The following is a 17,572-nucleotide window of genomic DNA, read 5'->3' as shown; positions in this document are numbered from 1 at the left end:
TGCTCTTTGAAACCGCTAGGGGAAGTACGAAGTGATCTTTGTATCAGGCTAAGTAGCGTCTACATAGCTCTCGGCCTGCTGGATTACCGCAGGTGAACTTTCCAGGTCACAGGAACCTGTAGTAGGCCAACACCTGGCTGCTTGCTAGGGGAGAGACCAAACGAAGGGATAGTCAGGATGGTCGGAATACCCTTAAGGATGTCACCCGTTCGGGTAAGCATTTGTCACCGACCATCGGTTGGATTTCCTGGATTTCACGAAGCACGGTTCAACCAGCGTGGGACATGAATAATGAAGGTTTGCGGGGTCCGGCAAGGACAAGAAATGTTGCCTGCCGGCTAGGTATAGCCGAACAGTGTTATGGGATAGGCAGCTGGGTATGACAGTATGACGGAAAGGCCAGTAACTGCCTGATGTTGGAGGTTTCATAGGAGTGGTGTGTCCGGAATTTCTGAAGGCCCTCAAGGCCGTCTGGTAGGTTGAGCATGTTGTGAGAAAGCGAGACGTTTACGAGTTTGGTCGCTGTTTGTAGATATTGTACTAAACCGGGGTTTAGGTGAGACCGACCAAGGACAATGGCTGACACTGGATCGGCTCCAGTCAGATACGACAGCGCATCTGCTACGAGATTGCTCTAGGCCAGGAACAATGTATAGTCAACTTTAACTGAATTTATGATGACAGCTGTACCAGCCTACCCAGGAAGGACATGACTGCTAGGGATTTAGACCTATCTTGCAATAATCTCTGCTGGTTGCCTGATGGTGGCCAAAAATTGCAGCGAAGCCTGTGATGGTCGCTACATCTGTCACTAGCTGGGGTGACAGGGGCGAGATGGACGGTATGAACATGATAAACCGATCTACGTAGTACGGAACCTCTTGTTATTAAAATATCCGTGGCATCCAGATTAAGGGTCTGACAGGGGCCCTGAATCTGGGAGGGGAAGACGAGGATGCATGACATAAAGATCAACCCTGGGGAATGACCATATTGCAGAACTGAGCATACCTGAAACAGACTGAAGCTGCTTCTGGGTATACCCCTGTGTGTGGGTGAAGTGTTTGAAAAACTGACCTGATAGGGTCAGCTTGTCAAGGGGGAAACTGGAATGCGAGGATGTTCTACATGTCCCTAAAGATGGCAGTTGTGATGGGCAAGCGTCTAGCGTTAGCTACGGGCTAATGTTTCTGGATACCAGTTAGAGGGGTCCTGTAAGGATAGAAATGTCGGGTGCTGGCTAGATATAGCCTGATAGTGTTGCGAGAAGAAGCCAGCTGCGTGTGGCAACTCGACCTCTGGTGTAGGACGGAAGCTGAACTCAACTGCCGAGCGGGAGGAATGAGCGTCAGGAATGGCAAGTGGCGTATGAAAAAAAAAGAATGTCACTGGGGCTAAGTGGCCAAATGAGTACCGCTGAAAATGATTGTGGCTGAGTGCCAACAAAATGCTTGCAACGATCACAAGTTATGCTAAGTTGCACGCCTAGCCGTGATAGCAAATGTTGCGCTTAAATGTGTGCTCACAATGATAGCAAGGGAGTTAACGTCAGTGGAGATGTGTTTGTGGTGGCTGGACTCGGTGGTGTCGCAGACGTCCGGACACAGGGCTGTGAGCAGTATGACCTGAAAAGACTGAATAAGTTATGCCAAGATGCGTGCTTGCTACGATTGCAAGAAGTTATGCTAGGATGCGTAGTTAGCTAGGTTGAAAAGACAAAAGTCCACCCAGCCCACGACAAAATCAACAATTTAGACAAACAACATTGCACAACCTGACACACCCAATGCTATCCCCACAGCTGATCCAGAGGAAGGCAAAAAAAACCCGCCGAGCATGCTCTAATTAGCTACAGCAGGGGAAAAAATTCCTTCCTGACCCCTCGAGCGGCAATCAGATTTCTCCCTGGATCAACCTACCTACAATATAGCACCCCGTTATACTACGTACGTTAGGAAAGTATCCAGGCCTTACCCAGCAATGCACTGAGCCAGCCAGAACTGCCTGCCAGCAAGGATAGTACTACGTTTGTGCCTGGGGCTTGCTAGTGACAACTGCAAAGTTTATGCTAGGATGTGTGCTAGCAACCATTGCAAGAAGTCTATGCTTGGATGCGTGTTTGCAACGATTGCAAGAAGTTTATGCTTGGATGTGAGTCTGCCATGATTGCAGGGAGTTATGCCTAGATGTGCTTGCGGTGACTGCAGGACGTTTGTGATTGGATGCGTGCTAGCAACAAGCTTGCACAAAGTTGTACTTGGATGCATGCGAAATGAATCCGATATGAATCGGATGTAGGTGTGAAATGAATCCTATGAATTGGTTATGTGATAAATCCGACCCAAACGATCGTGGAGTAGATGAAATGAATCCGATATGAATTGTTTTAGTTATACCCGTAAGGCTGAAATGACGGGTGCGGATTAATGCGTTGCTGGTTTGAGGGATTTGACTTGGTAAGCGATGAATATGTGAAATGAAATAAATGAAATGTTTGCCGTGATATAGACAAGAATTGGTATGTTATGATTAACGATGAGTTGGAACTGCGGAGCACAGAACGAAATGAGGTCAAGACAACTGGGGCATGCCTAGATGAATCAGTGCATGGAGGGTGCTACTGGACTCGACTGACCCGTAAACACAAAGGCAAAACCAGTTGAGAATTCCATACCTGTCACAGACAACTGGCCAAATGGTGACTCCTAATGGGAGTGGTGAGCTTTGAAATGAAACGAAATGACATAAAATAAAATGAAATGAGACAAACAAACACAATGAAATGTTTTTTTTTTTTTTTCTATATATATATATTTTTTTTTTCTATATATATATTTTTTTCTTTCTTTTCCCCCTTTTTTTTTTTTTTCTTTTATTATTATTTTTCCCCCCCCCTTTTTTTTTTTTTTTTTTTTTTAAAATGAAATGAAATGAAACGAACAAACATAAACGAAATGTTGCCTTTGATGAGAACCTGCCATGGCAGAAGCGCAGCTCGGTCGTGTCACCGGCGCCACTGACAGCGAGCCAGACTCTGGAGCATGTACTGCAATGAGGCAATTAGTGAAATGAGGCCAAATGAGCATGGCCCCCTGTCTAGAACCCGAATTTGTAAAACAACTGGGTTTGAACCGAGGTGCAGGAGGTGACAGTGAGATGAGTGAAATGAGTGAATCCGCCATGATAGAGGCCCGAATCGCCATGCCGTAACTTTGCGACTGAGCACGAAACGGACTCTGGAGCATGTACTGAAATGAGGCCAGTCCTGGGGGACGCCGAGACGAATTAGAACATAGGCGTGACTATTCGTGTCGGAGTGTGATAGGTGAAACGAAATGATACCCATGACAAAGACAGGGATCAACGGCTGCGCTCAAGAATCAACGGTGAACCCTGTCTCTGGAGCATGTACTGAAATGAGGCGAAGCAGCTGGGCACACCGGACGAATCGGTGCACATAACTGCGACAGGATTCAAACCGGAGCGTAATAAGTGACACACCATGACAGAGACCGGAATCAACGACTGGCCCACCGATTCGGTAAAGAATCCGTCTCTGGAGCATGTATAGAAATGAGGCCAAACAACTGGGCGTACCGAGGCGAATCGGTGCATCGGTATAATGCGACTGGATTCGTAACGGGGCGTGATCGGTGACCAGAAATGATATGCCATGACAAAGACAAGAATCGAAAACCGTGGCTGAACCTGCGAATGATTCTGTCACTGGAGCATGTATTGAAATGAGGCCGACAACTGGGGCACACCGGAGCGAATCGGTGCATCAGAGATGCGACTAGATTCGAATCGGAGCGCGACTCGTGACCGAAATGAAATGAAATGATTGAAATGATCGAAAATGATTGAAATGATCGAAATGAATTGAAATGATCGAAACGATTGAAATGATTGAAATTCTCCGGTTAGTTAGAACTTAGAACGTCTGTTTGGGAATTTTCGAAATGATCCGAACGATTCGGACGTAGAGACCCGTGATTTGGTCGGTATGCGGGAGGTTTGAAAATGAAATGCTCGATGTGGTGTCATGAACGAGTGACCACGACTTCTTTCGAGAAGAATGAAATTAAATGCAATGATTAAAACGATTGCAATTATTGAAATGAGCCGGTTAATTAGAATTTAGAACATCTGATTGGGAATTTTCGAAATGATTCGAACGATTCGGATGTTTCAGTAGAGACCAGTGATTTGGTCGGTATAGCGGGTTTGTGAAATGAAATGCTCAATGTGGTGTCACGAACGGGTGACCGCGACTTCTTTCGAGAAGCAAGGAGCACAAATGTTAAGGGGTAACGGATGCGTGAAACAATATCGGAAAATACGAAGGTGACATTTCAGTGAGTGGTTCGTGAGTTCAACGGATCACAGTTTAGTGACATGAAATAACATGAAATGAGAAATGGGAGCCGAAGCCCTACCCGTGACAGCTGAACCAGATGCGTTGCACGATACCGGCAAGTTTTCGAGTGTTGCGCCTCAGACAATACACGAACGCTCACGACGGCAAAAAACCGACTGTAACACGAGGATGAAGACAGGACTTCAATGAAGACGGAACTCACGAACACTGCACTCACTCACTCACTCTATCGAACGGTCTCAAATAGTCGGCCCTAGATCTGTGACGTAGCAACTATTGCACACAGGAACCGACAAGGAACACAGCAGAATGGGCTGATTAAATACCCCTCCGGGCTCCTCCCATAAATTCCGGCCACCGTACTGGCTGATAAGGAACACAGCTGAACGGGCTGATCAATTACTCCTCCGGGCTCCTCCCATAAATTCAGGCTACCATACTGGCCTTTTACATATATATCGTTCTACTATTTATTCATATGCACATTGCACTTTATAGAAAGTGCTGTATTTTTATACTTATTTGTATATGCCCTGATTGCGTTTTAGTTAATATTGATTTCACTCACCTTTTCCCCGGTGCACACGCACTTGCATACATGACACACACCAGTTACATTTGAACAGCGCCATTTTTTCCTTTTAGAGTTACATAATTTTTCCCAAACTCCCCCTAGTGGTGTTCTTATTGGGGAGGCTGAGGTTTCCTTTTTTTTCCTAAGCACGGATATTTGCTATTTTAACTATTTTTCAGTGGGTCTATTGTTGCTGGTGTGGGAGATCTATTGTTGCTGGGGGGTCAGTTGTTGCTAGGAGGGATCTACTGTTTAGAGAGGGGCCTATTGTTGCTGGCTGCTGGAAGGTCTATTGATTCCGGCTGCAGGGAGATTTGTTGTTGCTGCGGGGGTATATTGTTGCACGCAGTCTATTGTTGCTGGGGGGGTCTATTGTTGCAAATGAGGGGGTCTATTGTTGCTGCCTGCAGGGGATCTGTTTTACTGCTTTTCTTGTTATCATTGACAAATTCCATACAAAAAACTTAGCACCACAAATGTTACTTAGTTCTGTATTCTAGGGTGGTGCTAGGAGGTGGATAGGAAGCTGGAACCAAGGGATAGTACTCGCTGGTGGGTAGAGGGCGGAGACAAGGGGTGACTCTGAAAGGGGAGTTCCTGCGCCTATTCTCTGAGAAAAAAAGCCCTGGTTATTTATAAGAGTGACTGAACAGAATTTAGAAACCCGACCAAGTTAAACATTGTGTTTACCCGTCTTCCTAAAGTTTCTCTCAAGCAAACTGAATAATGCAAACACTATATCTGCTAAAACAAATATCATTAACAGTAGTACAAGCCCAGTATAATTTGTAAAAATAGGGTTTAAATGTTTGTTTGTTTTTTAAGCCAGTTGTTCAAAATGTTGAGAAAAAACTGGCATTCCAGGTTTGGTAGAATTAACCTGTTAAATATGCTTGATTATATTTAATTTAAAACATTTCCTTAATTGTTCATTTAGGAAAACTGGGTCAGAAGCAATTTTGAGACGCTGCCACTGAACACTAGCGTAAATGGCGTAAAAAAAAAAAAAAGTTGAAGGGGCAGTATAACCCTTCCCAGTCTGCTTCAGTTTTATGATAGATAAAGTAAGAAAACCCCCTAAATGGGACTCTGACAGACAACACATAAAATAGAACTAATAAAATGTTGTTTTTATTAATACAAGACTACACAGACTAAAAACAGACGGCTAGCATCTAAACAATGTGCAATACAATACAAAACAACAATAGAACATCACAAGAACACTAATGCTCTCATTAGGGTAGAAAACCCCAATACCCAAGTTTTATGCTAGTGTTCTTGGAAAATGGGTAAAGAAATAAAAGCAAACACCATTTTTTCCTTTTAATTAAAATGTGACTAAACTCAGGACCCTGCATTCACTATATCTGGTCTCCCACAGTACACAGAACATGGAAATGCAATTGTTTTAGTAAATTGAAAATGCTAAATATATTTTTTCATCAGCAGTTAGAGCAGCTTTGTGACTACTATCAGTGTCTGGTTAAAGTTTGTAGGAGGAGTTTTCATTCTCCTATGGCTGTCCAATGATGAAGCAGGACCCCTGCCCCCTTGCCTGGACAGTGCTGATTGGCCCTGTGCCAATCACATTCAATCTCCCAAGAAAAAAACAACACTCTCTAGCAATATTCACCAAACTGAATATGTGCAGCTTGTCCCATAGACTTGGTACTATCAGGATATGAAATGAAAACAGTGGAAGAAGGGGAAGAACAGAGAAGACAGGATCAAACAACCTTGTTACACAATGCAGAGGAATAACCCCTTAGGTTCCACAGTGAGTATAACAAGCATGCTTTACTGTAGACATAGACTCATTTTACTGTTATGGGTTTAGTAACACTCAAGACTTTTTTACCTTTAATCACTAGAACAGCCTAGCACACTGGACTCTGCTCCTCACACTTTCAAGCCACTGGATGACCTCCCATTGCCATTGCCTGTGTGCACTGTTGCCTCCCCGCCAGGTTCCTCGGTCCTCCTTGCTGCTACCCACAGTCACTTGGTCACAGAAGGTCACCTAACTCCCTTAGCCCTTGTACACACGGTCAGACATTCCAATGGACAATGTCCAATAGGACCGTGTTGTCGGATAATCTGACAGTGTGTGGGCTCCATCAGACTGTTTCCATTGGAATATCCGACGGACCAAATTTTCCAGCTGGGCTATAAAATTTTCCGACAACATGATCCAATCGGACTTTGTCCGATCATGTGTAGAGAATTCCGATCAGACAAAGTGCCACGCATGCTCAGATCAAATTCCTAGACCAAAGCTATTGGCTACTAGCCTGAACGTAGTCCCGTCCTAACGAAATAACGTCATCACGTTAAGTATGATCGGATTTTCTGACAAAATCCGACGGATTTGGTTGTCGGAATGTCCGACTGTGTGTACAAGGGCTAACTCTTATGCCGCGTACACACGACCATTTTTTCCTTCAGAATAAACTCTGACGGTCTGTCCGAAGGAGTTCCGCTGAAAAGGACTTGCCTATACACTATCACACCAAAGTCCGTTCGTTTAGAATGCGATGGCGTACGACGGGACTAGAAAAAGGAAGTTCAATAGCCAGTAGCCAATAGCTGCCCTTGCGTCGTTTTTGGTCCGTCAGAATAGCATATGGACAAACGGTTTTCCCGATAGGAATTGATTCTGGCGGAAAGATTTAAAACATGTTCTATTTCTAGGTCCGTCAGAATTTTTGAAAAAAAAGCCAGATGAAGCCCAAACACGATCGGATTATCTGATGAAATGATTTCGTCAGACTTTTTCTGACAGAAAGTCTGACCGTGTGTACAATATATTACTGCTAGGTTTTGTGAGTTTTTAGTTGAACTCGTTTCTTTACCAGTATGGAAAATAATAAACACAAGGGCACCCGTCCAGTTCTCAATAAACAAACTTCTCGGGGGCAACCTGCAGAATTTTACCTTTTGGACTTTACGGTGGCCGGAGTTTCACCTACAAGATCTGTCACAGTGGGAGATCCCTGCTCTGTGTCAACGGGCCGGCTCTCCTAACGATCCCCATGCAGCAGTGACAGGTCCAGTAAGGATCCCTGCTGCATTTATGGGCACAGATAAGCTGCATTTATGGGCACAGGTAAGCTGCACTGATGGGCACAGGTAAGCTGCACTGATGGGCGCAGATAGACTGCACTAATGAGGCTGCAATTATGGGCACAGATAAGCTGCACTGATGGGCACTGATAAGGTAGCACTGATATAATGCACTGATGAGGCTGCACTCATAGGCACTGATGGGGCTACACTGATTGGCACTGATGAGACTGCACTAAGATGGCACTGATGAATCTGCGCTTATGGTCACCGATATGATGCACTGATGGGCACTCATAAGGCAGCACTGATATGCTGCACTGATGGGCACTGATAGGTTGCACTGAGGGGCACTAATGAGGCTGCACTGATATGCTGCACTAATAAGGCAGTACTAATATGCTGCACCGATGAGGCTACATTTATGGGCACTGATAAGCTTCACTTATGGGGACTGATAAGCTGCAGTGATGGGCACTGATGAGGCAGCACTGATGGGCATTGATAAACTGCACTGATGGGCACTGAGGCGGCACTGATGAGGCTGCATTTATGGGCACTGATAAACTGCATTGATAAGCTGCACTGATAAGGCAACACTGATATGCTGCACTGATGAGCACTGATGAGGCTGCACTGATAAGCATTATTTCCACTATCCCTGCAAAGTTTAATTTTGTATGTCTTATTTTCAGTTTGATGTGTATTATATATCACAGAAAACGGTATTGTGGTAATATTGAAGTCTATTGAGATTTCCATGCATTAGAGGGTTCCACCATTATTCTGTTATTGATTAGTAAGTTAGCGCTGCACTTTTTTGTTTTTTCTCATGCTGACATTTACTTGTGCCACATTCTGATGTAAAGCAGCATGGCCCGGCTCTTTCTCTTTGTGTTTTCGGCTAGGGTTGTGCTCATATACACCATACAAGCACTGATTGCTGTTAGAAAGATCTCAAAGATACAGCAGGAGAAGGAATATTTCTAATACTGAATTACAGCAGAGTACAGCGGGTAAAATATATCTGCTTTAAAGCCCATGCACTAGTCTACTGTGCTGATGGATTTTTGGATATTGTAAGTCTCATATCCAGAGTGAGTTTTCTCACTTAACATATGCAGGGGGCTCTTTGTCTTAAATGTTGTAGAAAATGCCTTTTTGGCACTTCCCTGGACAACTATATTAATACAGTGATGGGAAAAAGTATTTGATCCCCTGCTGATTTTGCACTTTTGCCCACTTACAAAGAAGTTATCAGTCTATAATTTTAATGGTAGGTTTATTTTAACAGAGAGAAACAGAATAGCAGCAAAAAAAATAAAAAATACAGAAAATGCATTTAAAAAAAGTTATATATTGATTTGCATTTTAATGAGTGAAATAAATATTTGACCCCTTCGCAAAACATGACTTAGTACTTGGTGGCAAAACCCTTTTTGGCAATCACAGAGATCAGGCTGTTCTTGTAGTTGGCCATCAGTACTGCACAAATCTCAGGAGGGATTTTGACCCACTCATCTTTGCAGATCCTCTAATGCCACATACACACGATCGGACTATCCAGCATACTTGGTCCGGCGGACCAGAGTCCACCGGACAATCCGCCCGTGTGTCGGCTCCGGCAGACTTTTTCTTTCCAAAAGTCCGGCACACTAAGAAAGAAGTTTTGACTCAAAATTGTCAGCCGGACTGCCCCACCCGTCTGTGTGTTAGTCCGCCAGACTTTTGAAAGGAACGGACTTGCCCACACACGGAGAAAAGTCTGTTCATTTTGAAAGTGGCTCCAGGTAGCCGGGACTAGCAAAGGAAGTGAATGTCGCTGCCTTCATCGGGGGGAGATTGACACCTTGCTAGCCCCGTCGCCTGGTATGGATTTAAAGGGGAAGCCCTACGCCAAAAAAAGGCGTGAGGGTCCCCCCAAAGTCCATAGCAGACCCTTATCCGAGCACGCAGCCCGGCCGGTCAGGAAAGGGGGTGGGGACAAGCAAGCCCCCCCCCCCCCCCCCCGAGCCGTACCAGGCCTCGTGCCCTCAACCTGGGAGGTGCTTTGGGGAAAGGGGGGGCCCTGAAGTTATGTATAAGACTATGTATCGGCCTAAATTGAGGAAAAAAATTGTTCTTTTATACATTTTTGGGGGATATTTATTATAGCAAAATGTAAAAAATAATGTGTTTTTTTTTCAAAATTGTTGCTCTTTTTTTGTTTATAGCGCAAAAAATAAAAACCGCAGGGGTGATCAAATACCACCAAAAGTAAGCTCTATTTGTGGGAAAAAAAGGATGTCAATTTTTTTGGGGGAGCAACGTTGCATGACCGTGCAATTGTCAGTTAAATTTACGCAGTGCCAAATCACAAAAAGTGCTCTGGTCAGGAAGGGGGTAATTTCTTCCGGGGCTGAGGTGGTTAAAGGATACTGGGTTTACCCGGTGAATAACTTTGTAAGGCCCAATAAACCTAGGAGCCAGTTTCTGTGAGGGAACTTTGCGTGAGAGTGGAGACGATTCGCGAAACATTTTTGGGCAGTGGAAATAGAGGACGAGTTAAGCCCCATACACACTATCATATTTTCTGCTGACTTTTTCCTTCCGAGTCTGATATGTTTTCTAAGTGTTAACAGTTGGATGTTCAAACCCCATCTGATGCCAGTTTTGGGTGTAAAGTCATTCAGGCACCTCTAGTTTTGTGGTTTTGTTATATGGGTGTTTTGGTATTTTGTTACTGCTGACCACCCCTCAGTTGGACTGCTTTTGGACATCCCAATTATCTTGAATCTTGTGTCCATTAATGAACCAGAAATAAAATAGAATTTTTGTACTTACCATAAAATCTATTTTTTGGAGTTCATTAGGAGACATGTATTTCACCCCTCTGTGTTTTATGAGCTTATTCCTATATGACTTCTCTACAACTAACTGAGGCATGTGGAGAGTTGGAGGGATATCAGACTGGACACTGTCCAGATTTTACAGTAAGTATAAAAATCCTATTATTTTTTGCTTTATTAACTTTGGAGAAAACTCTTACCAACGAAATAGTTTCCAGGTTGAATATATGGCCCATCAAAAATTTGCAGACCATACTATACATTATATGTATGAATGGTAGCATCTGTACGGCTAAATCAGTAACCTTCTTGTTCACTTGGAATGCACAAGAAGTACATTGTGATACATTACACATTTCTTTTCTGTTTTGATTTGATACATGGTGTATACATTCTCTATATTGTTATTTTCTGTGTTTAACTAACACATTTACAATAACAAAAAAAAAATATATATATATATATATATATATATATATACTGTATTTAATACTTGGTGCTGGATTACTATTTTATATTTTTAAAGCTGAAGAAAATAGGAAAAATATGTTTGCACATTTGCTATGTACCATTAAATAACATATCATTTTGTGTGTCCCATGATATTTTGCAATAGTTAAAACTGTTAGTTTGATTCAGCCCTGACAGTATAGTAGGTGCTGAACTTCCGGCACAAACACTTAGCCCTTGTACACACGGTCAGACATTCTGACAACCAAATCCGTTGGATTTTGTCCGACGGATTTTGTCCTAAAACTGTTGCATAGACACGGTCGGACAAAGTTGTCGTAAAATCCGATTGTACATAACGTGATGACGTTATTTTGTTACGACAGGACTACGTTCAGGCTAGTAGCCAATAGCTTTGGTCTAGGAATTTAGAATGTGAAATCTAAGTAATCTGAGCATGCATGGCACTTTGTCTGTCGGAGTAGGCTACACATGATCGGAGTATGTCCGATCGGAGCATTTTGTCGGAAAATGTTACGGACAAGTTGGAAAACTTCACAACAGTCCAATGGAGACCACACACAGTCGGATTATCCGACAAAACGGTCCGATAGGAAACATTCTGTCGGAATCTCGGACCGTGTGTACAAGGGCTTACAGTTTCAGCAATTGCATAGTGCAATTCTCAACCAGGGTTCCTTCAGCATTGAGAAATTTCTGCCTCTCAGATAAGTTCTCACTGACACCATTGATCTTTTTAGCTATCAGTAAGGAGGTAATTCTTCCCAATGATCACAAGTGTAAGGATCATTCTTCCTACTGACCATCACACTAATGTATTACGAGTTGTAGATTTCTAATTTTTAGCAGGGATTCCTCGAGACCAGAGAACTATTTCAAGGGTTCCTCTGTGTTGAAAAGGTTGAGAAAGGCTGGCATAGTGCATACACTGAAGGCTATGTGGGTCGCTCGCACTCATAAAACATCCTGTACTTTTAATACAAGGTGTTCCATGATTGAATGATGGCAGTGGATGATGATTGTCATATTCTCCACCATCATTGCTACAACCTTGAACCTGTATTCAGTTGCAGTTGTAGATTTGTAATCCCTTAGTGGTGCACTATGAAACCTGCCTACTAACAATTTGCTCTTTATTATCTAGACTCCTGATTACCAAACAAAGAAGAGTGAAACCAAACAGCTCCGAAACAAACTGTTTCACATCAAGAGAATGGTTAGTGCTTATGACAATGGAAGGGGCTGATTAAACAGAGCTCTACAGCAATGCCAAGGAAACCCACAAGGGGGCAACCAACACCACTGGATTAAATCTTTCACTGTTAAAGAAAATATTTTTTTAATGATAAAATCTGATCAATATACATTTTGATATTACATTTTCTGATATAAATAGCAGGTTCTTGTTTACAGCCATATGGACTACCAATGCAGTTACTGCTGTAATTGTTGCTCACGTCACTACAGCTTTTATGAGTATCTGTTGCTGAAATATGTGACTGCTGTGAGTCTTAGGTGTATGAGTATTGCCTCCCTTTTTTTTTTGTTTAATATACATTTGTAATTGCAGATGAAATATTTCGATTCTGTTTTTGTCAACTGTTTTATTCAAGTTTTAGATGCAATATTGTACCAGTATAGTTATGAACACAACAGAAAGGAACCAGCCAAAAGACAGAGAGAGTGGGTGTGTTGCTTTGCTTTTGGAGGAGGTTGGGGCTGATATAGCGCCAAATTATTGAAAATATGGGAAAAAGTGGGGCGGGGGGGGGGGGGGGGTTAATTGCTACCACAGGAACCAAAGTCTTTTCAATAATTAGCTTGTGTCAGTAGTAATCAAGATCTTGCTCTCATTATGCACAATACAGCAGATTTTATTTTTACAGCAGAAATAGGATAATTATATCTAAACCCATCATATGTTACAAATGACATAATTTAACTCTCATACACAGCTGCATAAGTTTTTTAGCACAATGCAAACCTGTCCATTATGGAGTAGCATTGTTAAAGAGGACTGCCACTCAATGCTTAGATTTAAGATGTGGCAGTCGAAGTAGAATCAAGTATTTCTATGATCAGCCAAGTTTGGCATTTACCCATATGTTTGCTGGGCACATCTGGTGTAAACAATTGTCTAAAAAATAATCATAGGGGAGGAAGAAGTTAAGATGTATCTTTATGTATCTTTATGGCACATGCCTCTATGTTAGTGCCAATGTCGAAGTAGTAGCCACTTAGGGTTGGCTCCTAACAGCACAAACACCTCAATGTCAACATCTGACAAATCAACAACCACTTTTGTACAGTTCTTTTTACTTCAGCAAGTCCATCAAGTCCAACCTATGTGTGTGATTATATGTCAGTAGAGTTCTATATTATTTATTACTTTTGAAACGTTCACATTGCTTGAGATTCTGCAGGTTTCCACTATTTGCAGCAACTACAGATTTTACCAATATATACAGTATGATAGATAGATAGATAGATAGATAGATAGATAGATAGATAGATAGATAGATCTTAAACTGGCCACCTGAATTGTAGATAAGCAGCAAAAAAACAAAACAAAACTTTATTTATGGGGTCTCCCTAACTTTACAAGTCATAGATATTGAAGAATCCAAACATTAGAAGCCACGCTTGTAATATCTGTTAATGGTGGAGGTGGGCACAGAGAGCACTACTGCAAACGACTCTCCAAATCATTAAAGGTCATGTCTAAAAAGCTCTGTTGTTAGAAATTATGGACATTTTTATTTAGATCAGCATTCTTAAGTTTTTGTAAATATTATAGTATATATAGAGTTTAAGATGTTTTAAACATTCCAGCACCAAATCACTCAATCGCAATAATATACATTCATCATTAATTCATCATCTTATAACAAAAATCAGCTGCACTGGCATGTTAACATGTAGTTGCTTCCATAGTTGGTGCCCAATACTATCTTATGAAAGGCAAAGTGAAATCAAAGGGTAGTGTTTTATGGAAAGCATTGCCTTAGGTAAACTTTTTATTCATGTTTTATTTGTATGGTTCATGGAAGCGTGCAAAACCCAACAAAGTTCATGGTACTTGGAGCCTAGGACAACCTAATGAAATACTAATGTTAGCCTAAAAGTCTAAACTTTACCAGCAAGAAAAAACAAAAACTCTTAACAAGAAATGAATTACCTCATAATGATGTTTTAGTGGCTAGTATGCAAAGTGATGTAGATCCGAGTCGGCTCTTTAGATCTTGGTGCTGGCATCTTGGTGCTGTTACTTCCCACATATCTGTTTTCACTGGTAGCAGCTGCTACCTCCTTAGGGTTGTGTTTTAGGTTATACAATATATTGAGATGAAGTTGTTTGTTAAAGGATAGCAATGTTTGGCCCACAATGGATGACCTTGTGATAGGCATGAATGGAAATCACAGAACATGTTTGTGGAAGAATAGCATGGAGAAGGGATTATTGAAGTAGCGGCTGTGCGACTTCCAATGAGCTGCACAGGAAAGCTCTATTGGGATTCGGAATGTAGGTACCTAAATGTAACACTTGGAGGGAACTTTTAAGAATGACTTTAATAAATCTGCAATTATCCTTTAATCTTTTTATAAATGGGCCCCTAGGAGCAGTTAGCCCTAATGTGCTAATATGCACTTCAGATTAACACATTATGGCAGACTTACCTGTCAAACTATTCCCTCCAGTGCCCCGCTGGGCACGGGCGCTTCTATCTTCTCCCAATTTTCCTTCCAGGTTCAGACTGTTCAGCCAGATTGGCTGGGCTGCGATGACATCACTACTGCACATGGGCATGGTTGTCACACCATCACTGCACAGAGCAGCACTGTAAATGTATGTGTGCAGTACATTCATGAAATTAATGCTAGCAGGCACTGAAAATCTGTTATGTGGACAAAATCAATAGTGTCACTTCTATCATAAAAATCCTGCCTATCTGCCATTTTTTGTATTTTAGGGTTTAATAGGGATGCAATAGCAACAGCAAAAAAAAAGAGCTGACAGAGTTTCTAACTTCTTCCTGCACTGCTAGTAAAATAGTCTTGGTTGCTGTGTCTCTCAGTATTTGGTATATTTCCTCTGACATTCTGTTGTGTCTGATACCAAATAAAAAAAGTGAAAGTAAGGAGTAATATCCCAAAAGTGACACAGAAAGCAGTAATGCCCCGTACACACGATCGGAAATTCCACCAGCAAAAGTCCGATGTGGGATTTGGTCAGGAAAATGCGATCGTGTGTATGCTCCATCGGACTTTTGCTGGCAGAATTTCGGCCAGCGAAAGATTAGGTTCTCAATTTTTCAGAAACAATTTGACCAGTGGCGTAACTAGAACCTTCAGGGCCCTGATGCAAGAAACCATGAAGGGCCCCCCTGAACCCCAGCCAGGGCCCTTCCCTCTGAGTCTGGCGGCGGAACTCCAGGGCGTGGTCACAGGTATGACCTTTGTGAGCCCTGTAGTTCCACCACTGGTATCAGTATTTTTTTTTACTTTTAGGTGCCCCATTGGGGCACTGTCCCTAGGCAGGATGGGGCCCCGTCCCCAGAAGAGATGAGGTCCTTTTCTCCAGGGCAGATGAAGTTACTGCCCCCAGGTGAGAAGGGGTCCCTGTCCCCAGGGGAGGTGGGGGTCCCTGTCCCCACGTGAGAAGGGGTCCCTGTTCCCAGGGGGAGATGGAGGGGGTATGTAATGGTGTGTGGGGGATGGGGTCCTCTCACTCACCATGGCCAAGCTGTAGGGCGCGCACTCATCCATGTTGGCCTGGGCTCCATCCAGTGTGCTGGACGAGCAATCAGCATATTTCCCAGAAAGACCTTTCATCATCTGTGTATGACGGGGAGCAGGGGGGCTGGCAGACAAGCCTGCAGTGTCCTCCGGGGAGCTCTCATAGGGCTGCACTGCATCTGTGTGCTTAAAGTTTGTTTACCCGGGAGAAGTATGCAGTGCAGTGTGGGCCGGACTCGGGGGGTGGGACTCTGGCTGGGGAGATCAGACATCGGACTGAGCGGCAATGCATGGAGCAGGAGAGGGGTACTCTGAGGAGCCGGCCGAGGACACAGGTCATGCGGGGAATGCACAACTAAAGAGCAGCCAGTGCGATATTAGAGCATGGAGCTCTTCTAGTCACTCTCCACCTCCAGCCACCCGTGTGCATGGTGCATTGGTACCCCTAGCTGCCTATGCTGCTGCCGGCCATATGTAGAGGGGGCTGCATGGGCCCCCTGCATCACAGGACCCGGTTGCGGTCGCGACTGCTGCACCCCCTATAGTTACGCCACTGAATTTGACGCATGCTCAGAAGCATTGAACTTCATTTTCTTGGCTCGTTGTAGTGTGACTGTGTACATGCAAGACAGCTTGAGCGGAATCCTGTCGGAATTTCATCGGAAAAACCATCAGAGCTTTTTCCGACCAAAATTCCGATCCTGTGTACGCGGCATAAGTCTGACAGACCTTATGCCGCGTACACACGGTCGAACTGTTTGACGTACTTAGTCCGTTGAAACACATTTCAGCGGACAATCCGCTCGTGTGTGGGCTTCAGCGGGTTTTTTCAGCGTGCAGTCCGGAGTACTAAGAATTTCGGTTTTTCCAAAAATCTGTCCGTCGTACTTTGGTTTCAGCGGACAATACGGTCGTCAGTATGCTAGTCCGACTGACTAAGAATGGCGCATGCCCAGAAAGGATTTACAGGGCTTTGCTGTGTCTTGGACTTCCTATTTCTAGTCCCGTCGTACGTGCTGTACGTCATCGCGCAAGCATTCGTCGGACTGTTTGTGTATCCGTGTGTGGTCAAGTCCGTTCAGTGGAAAATACGCCGGATTGTCCGTCGGATTGTATGACGGACTAAGTACGTCAAACAGTTCGACCGTGTGTACGCGGCATTAGTGTTAAAGATGTTAGGAGAGGATTGTCTTTTAATTCCAGCACCAAAAGCCTGACCATATAACTACCAGTGGCTCCTCTTGGTAAAGCTGTAATAGGCATAGCAGCTTTGCACAAGCCTATCTGGCCTGCCCACAGATACTAGACATGTGCTGTTCGTTTCGTAAAAAATGAAAATTCGTAGGAATTTCAAAAATTCGTACATTCTGAAGCATCCGAAATACGAATTTCTATGCTTCCGAATTGTATACGAAATACGAAATTTCGTTGATGAATTTCGGATCCAAATTCTGTTACAACAGCAATGTGACTGGTGTTTTGTTGACCAATCAGAGGTTTTCTTCTGCTGCTGAG

At 43.3% G+C, this 17,572-nt stretch overlaps 1 protein-coding gene across 1 annotated transcript in view; it reads left to right on the top strand.

Annotated features, from left to right (window-relative positions):
* LOC143974309 (occludin-like) overlaps positions 1–13,092 on the top strand; it is a 99,463-nt gene extending 86,371 nt beyond the window's left edge. Inside the window, exon 8 of the mRNA XM_077475538.1 lies at positions 12,465–13,092. Within this exon, the coding sequence (XP_077331664.1) occupies positions 12,465–12,566 (102 nt within the window). The 3' untranslated portion in view covers positions 12,567–13,092. The remainder of the gene's footprint in view (positions 1–12,464) is intronic.
* Positions 13,093–17,572: the final 4,480 nt, after the last annotated feature.

Source organism: Lithobates pipiens, unplaced genomic scaffold (assembly GCF_037356315.1).
Source record: "Lithobates pipiens isolate NorthernLeopardFrog02 unplaced genomic scaffold, aLitPip1_a1.2 Scaffold_13, whole genome shotgun sequence".
Classification (NCBI taxonomy): Eukaryota; Metazoa; Chordata; class Amphibia; order Anura; family Ranidae; genus Lithobates; species Lithobates pipiens.
Note: the sequence above shows the minus strand (reverse complement) of the source record. Positions and strands in the feature narration are given on the sequence as shown.